This window comes from Heterodontus francisci, chromosome 1 (genome assembly GCF_036365525.1).
Source record: "Heterodontus francisci isolate sHetFra1 chromosome 1, sHetFra1.hap1, whole genome shotgun sequence".
In the NCBI taxonomy this organism is placed as follows: domain Eukaryota; kingdom Metazoa; phylum Chordata; class Chondrichthyes; order Heterodontiformes; family Heterodontidae; genus Heterodontus; species Heterodontus francisci.
Genome location: NC_090371.1, coordinates 123,011,075 through 123,024,281, shown reverse-complemented (window position 1 = coordinate 123,024,281; position 13,207 = coordinate 123,011,075). Strand labels below are relative to the sequence as shown.

The 13,207-nt window shown below is 42.5% G+C and overlaps 1 protein-coding gene across 1 annotated transcript in view; it reads left to right on the top strand.

Annotated features, from left to right (window-relative positions):
- The window catches only part of LOC137371994 (mast/stem cell growth factor receptor Kit-like), a 103,715-nt gene that overhangs the window by 38,804 nt on the left and 51,704 nt on the right, over positions 1-13,207 (top strand). The window contains exons 8-12 of the mRNA XM_068035225.1: positions 2,865-2,979; positions 4,789-4,979; positions 10,773-10,879; positions 10,978-11,104; positions 13,040-13,144. Coding sequence (XP_067891326.1) covers positions 2,865-2,979; positions 4,789-4,979; positions 10,773-10,879; positions 10,978-11,104; positions 13,040-13,144 — 645 coding nt within the window. The remainder of the gene's footprint in view (positions 1-2,864; positions 2,980-4,788; positions 4,980-10,772; positions 10,880-10,977; positions 11,105-13,039; positions 13,145-13,207) is intronic.

The window sequence follows — 13,207 nt, the reverse complement described above, 5'->3', positions numbered from 1 at the left end:
AACGGTGTACCTCTATTTAAAAAGGGAGCAAGGGATAGACTGAATAATTACAGGCCAGTCAGTCTAACCTCAGTAGTGGGCAAATTATTGGAATCTATTCTGAGAGACAGGATAAACTGTCACTTAGAAAGGCACAGGTTAATCAAGGATAGTCAGCATGGATTTGTTAAGGGAAAATCTTGTTTGACCAACTTGATAGAACTTTTTGAAGAAGTAACAAGGAAGATAGATGAGGGTAGTGCAGTTAATGTGGTCTACATGGATTTTAGCAAGGCTTTTGACAAGGTCCCACATGGCAGACTGGTTAAAAGAGTAAAATCGCATGGGATCCAGGGAACATAAGAACATAAGAAATAGGAGCAGGAGTAGGCCATTCGGGAAATGCAGCAAGGTGGATACAAAATTGGCTCAGTGGCAGGAAACAAAGGGTAATTGTTGATGGGTGCTTTTGTAACTGGAGTATTGTTTCCAGTGGCATTCGCAGGGCTCAGTAGTGGGTCCCCTGCTTTTTGTGGTGTATATTAACAATTTGGACGTAAATGTAGGGGGCATGATCAAGAAGTTTGCAGACAACATCAAAGATTGGCCGTGTGGTAGATAGCGAGGAGGATAGCTGTAGGCTGCACGAAGATATTGATGGTCTGGTCAGATGGGCAGGAAAGTGGCAAATGGAATTCAACCTGGAGAAGTGTGAGATGATGCATTTGGGGAGGTCAAACAAGGCAAAGGAATATAATGATTAATGGGAAAATACTGAGAAGTGTAGAGGAAGTGAGGGACCTTGGAGTTAATGTCCACAGATCCCTGAAGGTAGCAGGACAGGTCGATAAGGTGGTTAAGATGGCATATGGAATCCTTTCCTTTATTAGCCAAGGTATAGAATATAAGAGCAGGGAGGTTACGCTGGAACTGTATAACTCATTGGTTAGGCCACAACTTGAGTACTGTGTGCAGTTCTGGTCACCTCATTACAGAAAGGATGCAATTGCACTCGAGAGGGTACAGAGGAGATTTACGAGGATATTGCCAGGACTGGAAAAATACAGCTATGAGGAAAGATTAGATAGGCTGGGGTTGTTCTCCTTGGAACAGAGAAGGCTGAAGGGAGATCTGATTGAAATGTACAAAATGTTGAGGGGCCTGGATAGAGTGGAGGTGAAGGGACTATTCACCTGAGCAGAGAGGTCAGTGACAAGGGGCCGTTGATTTAAAGTAATTGGTAGAAAAATTAGAGGGGAAATGAGGAAAAACTTTTTCACCCAGAGGGTGATGATGGTCTGGAACTCGCTGCCTGAAAGGGTAGTTGAGGCAGAAACCCGCAACTCTTTCAAAAGGAGCCTGGATATGCACTTCAAGTGTTGTAATCTGCAAGGCTACGGATCAAATGCTGGAAGGTGGGATTAGAATAGGTGGATTGTTTTTCGGCCGGCACAGACACGATGGGCTAAGTGGCTTCTTTCTGTGCCTTAAACTTTCTTTGATTCTATGATTCTAACACCACTTCACAATCAAACACTATGCAATTGAGTCATCATGGAAAATTTTTGTTTTCAGTGGTATCATGCCACTTGCCAAATGATAATGTGTCTTCAAAGAAATGTCCTCAAAGAACTCCTATAAATTTGTTCAGACACAACTTGTCCATATAATGATCCCTTAAGCTATCTCTAATCACTTCAAACACTTTGCCCAGAATTGAGGTAAGGCTCAAAAGTCTAGATTTTGAATGTCCATCTCTTGCCTCCTTTGTTAAAAAGGGCCTCCCATTTGCTCCCTACCAACCTATTGGAAAGTTACCTGTTTCCACATGAGCTTTGAAAGGTACCATGAAGAGAATTTGAAATCTCTTCAGCCAATTCCACCAGCATCCTTCAAAGGAAATTTTCAAAGCCTGGAGTCTTGTTTACCTTAACTTTTTAAATTCTTCTACTATACTTCCTCTTGTAACACAAAATATTTCTAGTCTGTCCTCTCCTTTATCCTGTTTCCTCAACTCCGGTGTCTCCTTTCCCTTTCAGTGGTTAAAAAAGTCATGAAGTCATAAATTCGTAATCCTACCGCTTTACTGTCCTCAGGCCCCACCTCTCACTGCCAGTGGTAAATGGTCCAACTTGCATTTCCAGTCTTCCTTCCACCTGGTATACTTAAAGAATGCTCCATTATTGTCCTTTATATTATCTGGCAGATTCCTTTCATGTCCCCACTTTGCACCTCATCAGTTACTGGTGTTCCATCTGATTTTATGGTCCCTATTCCATTCCTTCCTTGTACATTTCATCATTTTATATACTCTTTCTTTCACCTTAATGCCTTCCATGTCTTTCTCATATATAGTGATAGCATATGGTGAATGATATGGCAATAGATAATGGATATTGACTTAGTAGTTGACAGGAAAAAAGACAGAGGCGCAAGGGGAGAGCCAACTGTGCAACAGCCCCAACAAACAAATTTCTCTGCAGCACCTGTGGAAGAGCCTGTCACTCCAGAATTGGCCTTTATAGCCACTCCAGGCGCTGCTTCACAAACCACTGACCACCTCCAGGCGCGTATCCATTGTCTCTCGAGATAAGGAGGCCCAAAAGAAAGAAATTATTTTAATTTACTGCATCACCCTAATCTTGCCTTGTGCTTGTCTAGATTGCTAAATGGCTTAAATGGAAGCTGATTATGTGCAATATTTCTGTCTCATGCAACAATATTAGTATCAGTTAGAAATACTGTGAGTTTAGCCTCACCATTGTACATGCAGTTTTTCAGTAAAACTTGAATTGTAAATGAATATAAAAGCATCATTGACTCTCAGATGGATTCAATGTGCTGTCAAGAACATCTATAATGTTGTTCATTCTGCAACATTGCAGGCAGACCAGAGATAATTATTCTTGAAGAATCCAAGCCAGGCAAAGTGCGATGTGTAGCAGTAGGGTTCCCCAACCCAAAAATAAAGTGGTTTCACTGCCCTGGACGACAGAAACGGTAAGGAATATGAATTGCAATCTATCTTATTTAAATGATGAAAGTGGAGGTTAAGGGTGTCCCTGCATTTCTGTTCAGAACCATAAGATTTACAATAACATTTTAGTTGTAATGTTCAATATTTTGGTGATGTTACTATAAGGGTTTTCTGGGAGGCTTGAGGCGTCTTCTTGTATATCTGTAATCTACTTATTTTCGTGAAAAATATAAGCAGGAAGAACAGGGTTAAACAAGCAGATTCTAATTATTAGTGCAAAGAAGCATGAAGTAAAAGATCCAAGTGTATAGTTTGTATCATAATATTTCTCTTTAAAATACACGTACAGATATTAAAGACATACAAGTGAACATTGAACACCATCTCCTACCCCAACTGTGCATTTAAGTATTTACAAACTATTGAAAGCTGCATTGTCCATTTTCCTGGTGGTAACAAACTGACATGAAACTTGGGATTGTAATTATACAGATCACAGGAGGGGAAATCTGCTTAGTTATTTGTGCATATAAAAAGATGATTGTAGGTTTGTAAATGGATCTGGGAAAGAGACACTGCAGTCTGAATTAATGAATGTTTTTGTTTTGTTTTTGTCATGTCTTTTCTGCCTTTAATAGCCAAGATGCCTCAGGTTACTCTCGTTGGTGAGCTCCCAGCTCCTAACAGCCCGGATAGTATCTTCATTTACACAGATAGCTAGATAACCAGGATAACAAATAGGGAACTTTTTATATCACTGCATTTATCCTGTGCCTCCACAATATCTTACTCACATCTTCAAAAAAGCAGAAGAGCATCGCAGCAATAGATTTTGTTTCAATCTTTAACTATCAAGTAAATTTATGGAACAATAGATGAACAAGAAGCGAAGTAACAGTACAACAATATTTATAGATTTACAGTAGATATACTACACTTCCTTCCAGAAAGCAAAATAATCTATGTTCCCGATCTCTATCCAAAAGTATTATTATATGGTTAACCTTTACATATGCAGTTATTATAGTCTTACTATTCATAGATTCTAATAGGCCTAACCTATCTCTTTGAACATTTAAGACTGACTCAGCGATTTACAGTCACAAAAAACATCTACCAGATGTGCATTTGAATTACTGTCACCTAAATTCAAAAGTAGCTGCCAGTCATACATGTAATTGAATAAATGATGCAGTAAGTTTTTGTTTGAATTGCCCTGACTTCCCCCTCCAGCTGGCAGCCTCGAAGACAGCTGAGCAAATTTTTGCAACATTTGTATCGCATTAGGCTGTGGAGCTGCTTCTGAGTGCAGGTAGTTTTTAAATTGTTTCGCCTGGCATTTCTGTGGCAGTTCTCCAGTGGGAACCCCTGCAGAAACAACAAAAAAAGTCCAATTTCGCTCTTTCTCCAAGGCTTTCAACTGATCTTTCACCCATGTTACAGGGCGGGGTTAGGTTAGGGTAGGGAGATTGTAAGAACCCAGTGTAAATTCTCCCCCTTATGTATTGTCTCTCAGTTGAGGGAAGTGTTACCAAGTTAAAATTAGGCAACAATTTTTCATTTTAACTGATTGTCATTGTCCATTTTATTAGGAGTCTTTGGAATACTCTACCCTAGACAGCTGAGGATACTCAGTCATTAGGTATATCCAAGACAGAGTTTGATAGATTTTTGGATACAATGGAATTAAGGGATATGGAGATATTGCAGGAAAGTGGAGTTGAGGTAGAAGATCAGCAACGATCTTGTTGAATGGCGGAGTAAGCTTGAAGGGCTGAATGGCCTACTCCTGCTCCTATTTCTTATGTTATGCTCTTATGTTCTTATTACAGATGCTCAGACACATCTACAGCAACAGCAGAAGAATTACTTTGGACCAACAGAATAATAGGTCAACCCCGTTTTGGGAGTGTTGAAGTAGAAAGCATTATTAACACCAGTGAACTGAAGAGCAACATTACTGTGGAGTGCCTGTCATACAACAGTGTTGGCGAGAGTCATGCGATCTATCAGATAAAAGGAGGTAATATTCTGAGTGAAACTACATATCCAACCCAAGTAAAATAAAGTGCTTTAGCACTAAAATACAAGAATGGGTGACATGCTTTCGTGATTTTTTTGGTTGGATTTGTGCTTTATGATATTAGTAACAAGGTGAAGGATGAAACTTCTCTATTATTTTAACACAATGCAATTTTGCAAGTGTCTGCAAAATGCCTGAACAATTTAATGTAGTACATTTCTCTACCATTTAAATCTGCTGCTCTGTGGACGTCCTGATTTTTTTCGGTCCTCCCTTTAAGGTGTTGTTGCTGGCCGACATCAGCATATGTCCTGCCAGATTTCTTGCCCTCCCAAATGGTGCATATGAACACCACAATTAGTGCCAACAGCTCATCTCTTCTATTTAAATGAGGCCTTCTGCTGACGCTATTGGGTAGTTCAGGTGAAGTGGTTGCCCTGCCTGCCCAATGTATGCCAGAGATGAAAATGGACCCGTTGACCACTGTAAACAGTGCAGAGAACAATAATTGTCAGGCTCACTGGTTCTGATGAATTTTGGAGAAATGTTTGCCTGTGATCGACCAATTGACCAAATTAAAAAAAAAATACATTTCTTGCTAAACTCACTGTGAATACGTATTTGTTACAACTATTGATTGAAACATATAAGATCCTGAGGGGTCTTGATAGGGTGGATGTGGAAAGGATGTTTCCCCTTGTGGGAGAATCTAGAACTAGGGGCCACTATTTAAAAATAAGGGGTCACCCATTTAAGACAGAGATGAGGAGAAATTGTTTTTCTCTCAGAAGGCCATGACCGGCTTGAAAAGATATTGGAGCGGGAGGGGGAGGATCCAGTTGTTGTGGTCCACGTTGGGACTAACAACATAGGCAAGGCTAGGATGGAGGACCTGTTTGGGGATTATAAAGCACTAGGATCAAAATTAAGGAACAGGTCCTCGAGGATCATAATCTCCGGATTACTGCCCGAGCCACGTGCAAATTGGCTTAGGGATAAGAATATTAGGGAAGTAAACACGTGGCTAAGGGAGTGGTGTGGGAAAGAGGGGTTCCATTTCATGGGGCATTGGCATCAGTTTTGGAACCGGGGGGATCTGTACCGATGGGACGGTCTCCACCTGAACCGATCTGGAACCAGTGTTCTAGCGAAACGGATAAATAGGGTGGTCTCTAGGACTTTAAACTAGTGACTCGGGGGGCAAGGGAAAGGGAAAACTACAGGGAGTATGATGATAAATAAAAAGGTAAGCAGCAGGCTAACATGTGTGCAGGAGGGTTTAGGTCCAAGGCAGACGATGAAAGAAGCAGAAAGGAAGGATAACTCAGGAGTTATTATTAGAGATGTTGGGAATCATGAGGGTAAGAAAGCTAGCAGAAAGGCACTTTACCTGAATGCTCGTAGCATTCGTAACAAGGTTGATGAGTTAACGGCACAAATCATCGCGAATAAATATGATTTGGTAGCCATTACGGAGACATGGTTACAGGTTGGTCACGACTGGGAGTTAAATATCCAGGGGTACCAGACTATTCGGAAGGACAGACAGGAAGGTAAGGGAGGTGGTGTAGCTCTGATATTCAAGGACATCAGGGCGGTACTGAGAGATGATACAGGTTCTATGGAGAATGAGGTTGAATCCATTTGGGTGGAAATTAGAAACTCTAAGAAGAAAAAGTCATTGATAGGAGTAGTCTATAGGCCACCAAATAATAACATCACATTGGGGCGGGCAATAAACAAAGAAATAACTAATGCCTGTAAAAATGGTACGGCAATTATCATGGGAGATTTTAATCTACATGTAGATTGGTCGAACCAGCTCAGTCAGGGTAGCCTTGAGGAGGAATTCGTTGAGTGTATCCGTGATAGTTTTCTTGAACAGTATGTAATGGAACCGACGAGGGAGCAAGCTATCCTAGATCTAGTGCTGTGTAATGAGACAGGAATAATTAATGACCTCATGGTTAGGGATCCTCTTGGAAGGAGTGATCACAGTACGGTTGAATTTAGAATACAGATGGAGAGTGTGAAGATAAAATCCAATACCAGGGTCCTGTGCTTGAACAAGGGGGACTACAATAGAATGAGGGAGGACTTGGCTAAAGTAGACTGGAAACAAAGATTTTATGGTGGGACAGTTGACGAGCAGTGGAGGACTTTCAACGCAATTTTTCAAAGTGCTCAGCAAACGTATATTCCAGTGAAAAGGAAGGACTGGAAGAAAAGGGGTAATCTGCCATGGGTGTCGAAGGAAATAAGGGAGGCTATCAAATTGAAAAAGAAGGCATACAAAGTGGTCAAAAGCAGCATGAAACTAGAAGATTGGGAAAACTTTAAAGGTCAACAGAAAGCCACAAAAAGAGCTATAAAGAAAAGTAAGATAGAACATGAGAAAAAACTAGCACAGAATATAAAGACAGATAGCAAAAGTTTCTATAAATATATAAAACGAAAAAGAGTGGCTAAAGTAAACGTTGGTCCTTTAGAGGATGAGAAGGGGAATTTAGTTATGGGATATGATGAAATGGCCGAGGCATTGAACAGGTATTTTGTATCGGTCTTCTCAGTGGAGGACATTAATAACATGCCAGTAATTGACAAAGAGACGAACGTAGGTGAGGACCTGGGAACAATCATTATTACGGAAGATGTAGTGTTGGGCAAGCTAATGGAGCTAAGGATTGATAAGTCTCCTGGCCCTGATGGAATGCATCCCAGGGTTCTAAAAGAGATGGCGGGAGAAATAGCAGGTGCACTGACGGTAATTTTCCAAAATTCGCTGGACTCTGGGGTAGTCCCAGCAGATTGGAAAACAGCAGATATGACGCCACTGTTTAAAAAGGGAGGTAGACAAAAGATGGGGAATTATAGACCGATTAGCTTAACCTCTGTAGTGGGGAAGATGCTTGAGTCTATCATCAAGGAAGAAATGGCAGGGCATCTAGATAGAAATTGTCCCGTTGGGCAGACGCAGCATGGGTTCATGAAGGGCAGGTCATGCTTGACAAATCTTTTGGAATTCTATGATGACATTACGAGCAAGGTGGACAATGGGGACCCAGTGGATGTGGTGTACCTAGATTTCCAAAAGGCCTTCGCCAAGGTGCCGCACAAGAGGCTGCTGCATAAGATAAGGATGCATGGCGTCAGGGGTAAAGTATTAGCATGGATAGAGGATTGGCTGACTAACAGGAAGCAGAGAGTGGGGATAAATGAGTGCTATTCTGGTTGGCAATCAGTCACTAGTGGTGTGCCTCAGGGATCGGTGTTGGGACCGCAATTATTTACAATTTATATAGATGATTTGGAGTTGGGGACCACGTGTAGGGTGTCAAAGTTTGCAGATGATACTAAGATGAGTGGCAGAGCAAAGTGTGCAGATGACTGTGAAACTTTGCAGAGGAACATAGATACATTGAGTGAGTGGGCAAAGGTCTTGCAGATGGAATACAATGTTAGTAAATGTGAAGTCATTCATTTCGGTAGGAGTAACAGTAAAAAGGATTATTACTTGAATGGTAAAAAGTTGCAGCATGCTGCTATGCAGAGGGACCTGGGTGTCCTTGTGCATGAATCGCAGAAGGTCGGTCTGCAGGTACAGCAAGTAATTAGGAAGGCAAATGGAATTTTGTCCTTCATTGCTAAAGGGATTGAGTTTAAAAGCAGAGAGGTTATGTTGCAGCTGTATAAGGTACTGGCGAAGCCGCACCTGGAGTACTGTGTGCAGTTTTGGTCTCCTCACTTGAGAAAGGATATACTGGCACTGGAGAGGGTGCAGAGGAGGTTCACTAGGTTGATTCCGGAGTTGAGGGGGTTGGCTTATGAGGAGAGACTGAGTAGATTGGGATTATATTCATTGGAGTTCAGAAGAATGAGGGGGGATCTTATAGAAACATATAAAATCATGAAGGGAATAGATAAGATACAAGTAGAGAGGATGTTTCCACTGGCAGGTGAAGCTAGGACAAGAGGGCATAGCCTCAAGATTAGAGGGAGCAGATTTAGGACTGAATTAAGAAGGAACTTCTTCACCCAGAGGGTTGTTAATCTATGGAATTCCTTGCCCAGTGAAGTAGTTGACGCTTCTTCAGTAAACGTCTTTAAAGCTAAGGTAGATATCTTTTTGAACAATAAAGGAATTAAGGGATATGGTGGGAGCGCGGGTAAGTGGATCTGAGTCCACGAAAAGATCAGCCATGATCTTATTGAATGGCAGAGCAGGCTCGAGGGGCCGGACGGCCTACTCCTGCTCCTAGTTCTTATGATCTTATGAGTCTTTGGAATTCTCTTCCTCAAAAGGCGGTGGAAGCAGATTCTTTGAATATTTTTAAGGCAGAGGTAGATAGATTCTTGATAAGCAAGAGGGTGGAAGGTTATCGGGGGTAGGTGCAAATGTGGAGTAATCAGTTCAGCCATAAACTTATTGAATGGCAGAGCAGGCTCGAAGGGCCGAGTGGCCTACTCCTGCTCCTAATTCGTATGTTCGTATGATAAATATTTTGATGTTTGTCTTTTGATGGAGTATTGTTCAATGAAGGCATTCAATGCCAATTCCCTTCAAATTTGTTGAAGTATGAACTAGCCATGTTCTCTTCATTTTTCAGTTCATTTTCGGTAGAGGAGCGCTAAGAGTTAGGGTTGGAGGCTATAGAATAAGTTGCTACCGATTTTGGGCTGCAATTTCCTGCCGACGCCGTGACACCAATTTTGGGTCCATATGGGAGTCCCAAACCTGTCCATGTCGTCAGCATGGCAGCCTTCCTGGAGGTAGCCTCCTAATTGCTGCCTCCATGTTCACTGTCCCATTAAGGATGGTGGGTGGGCTCCCAATGCTGCAGATCCAATCAGACGGCCCGTAGCGAAGTCAGGTAGCAGCCCCACCAAGAAAGGTGTACGCTGCCAAGGCAGGCAGGCAAGCACGAGGATGCTTTAACATAGAAGGCTCCTCAGCTGCCTGCACTGAAGTTATAAATTAGAGGCCCGAAGCCAGTCGGGCCATCGGGTTGGAAGGGAAACACCTCTGCAGGCCTATTCACAGACAGGGCTGTGGCTTTTTATTCCTGTGGCCCCATCATTGGGACATGGTGTCTCTGGCTCTGAAGTTCTCCTGGCCTGCCCCCGGGAGGCCGCCTCAATTGAACTGGCGTTCTCCACACATGATGGGAGATGGGTGGGGGCTCCGATGTTGGTAAAATACCAGCATTGGTGCAAAATGGCCTCTAATTGGGGCCTTAATTGGACTAACTAGCTCCCACCTCCATAGAGTAGGCAGCAAACCTGCTTCCCATGTTGCCCTAAGAATGTCCTCCCGGAGAGGGGAATGCGTGGCTTCCCCCTATTTTCCCAACCCTCCCGCCTCTAACTCTATCTCAATGGGGCCAGGAAAATCCAGCTCTTAAACAGCAAGCCTGTGAAACCTGTGCCAAATCCAATGTAACTCAAACTAAGTTAACCGATATGAATGTCACTACCTCTTTAGGCTCCTCAGTAGCATTAAACAAACTTGCTATCATATCAATAGTTTTTGTTCCAGTTTTTCAATGCTATCTGAAAGTAAATAACCTAAATTGATTCAACCTGGACTTCTGCTCAGTCGCTGAGTAGTGGTTGAGGTAGATTTTCACTTTGCACTTTCCTGACTTTTGTTTTAATGCACACAGCCTTGAAGTGACAACAGTCAAGTACTTATGCTTACAGATGTGCTGGAATTAGCTAATGACGGTTATTTTCTCAGAATATATACTCATATTTATAAGTGATAAAGTCATTTTTCTTCTTCATGTCTTACAGGAATAACAAAGACACATCATCTCTTTACTCCACTTTTGACTCTGTTTGCAGCAGCAGCAGGCGTGCTTTGTGTTATTTTAGTAATTCTGTTTTACAAATATCAACAGGTAAAGTGCAGCAAAGTCTAAGATTTCTAATACTTTATTCATTGTGTTGCTTTGAACATTATAAAAGTGAACATTAATATGATTACGATTGTTTTTAGAAACCCAGGTACCAAATTCAGTGGAAAGTGGTTGAGGGAATACATGGGAACAACTACACGTACATCGACCCAACACAGTTACCGTATGATGATAAATGGGAATTCCCCAGGGATAAGCTGCGTTTTGGTTAGCTGATATTTTGCTTGGCCTACATGAATTATTCTCATGTTAAGAGTTCAGTTAACCTGTGTCTAATTAACAATAAACCGGTTGAAACAATAAATCTTAAGCACAAAAAAATTCGATTAAACTAACGCTTTGCTATTCAGCTGAAATGTCCACCTTCTCTTAGAAATGAAAGCATCTAGAATGTTCAGACCATTTAACCAGGACTAGGCATGAGGATAGATTATCAGGATTGGGTGAGGGGAACAGGTAATCAGCTTTAAATTTGGGGAAACTGTTATCAGGATAGTGTGCATGGAGGGGGGTTATCAGCAGACAGTGTACAAGGTTACCAAGGCAGAGCAGCAGGAGAATGTGTTTAGAGTTATTAGGAAAGAACAATTACAAAGGAATAGAAAAGCAAAATACTGTGGATGCTGGAATTCTGTAATTAAAACAGAAAATGATAGAAATACTCAGCAGATCTGGCTGCATCTGTGGAGAGAGAAACAGAGTTAACGTTTCAAGTCTGTGACCTTTTATCAGAAGATAAGTTCATCAGTTCTGATGAAAGGTCACAGACCTGAAATGTTGACCGGATATTTTATGTTGGGCGGCAAGCCCTGCCCACCGGCTTAAAAGTCGGGGGTGAGTCTGCCTCTGCTGGGCCTAGGGACCCAGTTCGGGAGTTTTTGCTCCCCAGGCCCTTAATTGGCATTGGATGGGACTTCCACCTCCTGAAGCAGGAAGTCTCACCGAATGGAGCTGCCAGCCTATCAGCGGGCCAGCAGCTCTTAGTCCCAACAGTGCCACTGCGAGCAACAGAAAAGATGGCCCCGGAACTCAGGAAAGTATTTAGGGCTTCACTGGGACAATCAGCCAGGCCCCAGTGGGTTAGGGGAAGAGGGGAGTGTTGTGCATTGGGGGTGGTTGGGGCTTTGGGGGGTGGTCCTCCGCGGGGCACAGCGTGCCCAATCAGGAGGGGCTCCCCAGCCAGCAAGAAGGCCACCTGGTTTTACCAGGTGGGATTCTTGGGGCTTTGCCATCTGGCTGCCAAGGGCAAAATACCCGTGACAGCAGGAGAAGGCCCTTAAGTGGCAGTTAAATGGCCACTTAAGGGCCTTGATTGGCCTGGGGCCAGGCATGCGGTTTCTCACCATTGCCACTCCATGTAAAATTGTAGCAGGGGCAGGAGGGGTTTGGGAACGGCCCCCTGTCTCCCACTCGATTTTATGCCCCCCACCCCCCCCCCCCCCCCCCCCGCCACCAGCCTACTCGTTGGGAGGGGTCGTAAAATTCTGGCCGTTAACTCTCATTTTCTCTCTCTATAAATGCTGTCTGACCTGCTGAGTAGCACCAGCATTTTCTGTTTTTATTTATGTAGAAAGGATTATTAGAATGAACTGAGTGAAGTGTGGGGTTGGAGGTGTTATCAGAGCAGCATGGATGGATGGGACTGTCAATGCAGAATGGGTGGAGACAGATATCAGGGCAGAATGGGTGGAACAGCTTATTGGGGCAGAGTGGGTTATTGGGGCAGAGTAGATGGAGAGGATTATCAGAGCAGATGGTGAGTATTATCAGGACAGACTTCATAAAGGAGTTATGAAGGAAGAACACATAGAGGGGGTTATCTACTCAGGATGAAGGGGGTGGAAAATGTTATCGGGATAGCGAGTAGAAGAGTGACAATCAGATTATCAGTCATCTCGTGGGAGTGATTGTCAGATGTAGTACGTAGAGATTCTGTAGGTAATTTCTATTTATTTTAATATTTTTTCAATAATTAGCATTGGTTTATAATGCAATATCTCTGCTTATATCACAATATCCTCTGTTTCTCTCATCAATAAAATTACTGTCTCATGAATAAAACAATACAATTTTATACTGTTGTAACTTGGTTATTCTATATATTGTTAATTCAGATATGAAGAAAATGCTTCCTATTCCTAGGTAAAACCCTTGGTGCTGGAGCCTTCGGGAAGGTTGTGGAGGCTGCTGCTTATGGATTGACTAAGGATGACTCCATTGTGACTGTAGCAGTAAAGATGCTTAAACGTAAGTATATGTAATATATATTTTGTGTGGTATGTAGAGTGATGTACCATGATCTGTAGAATA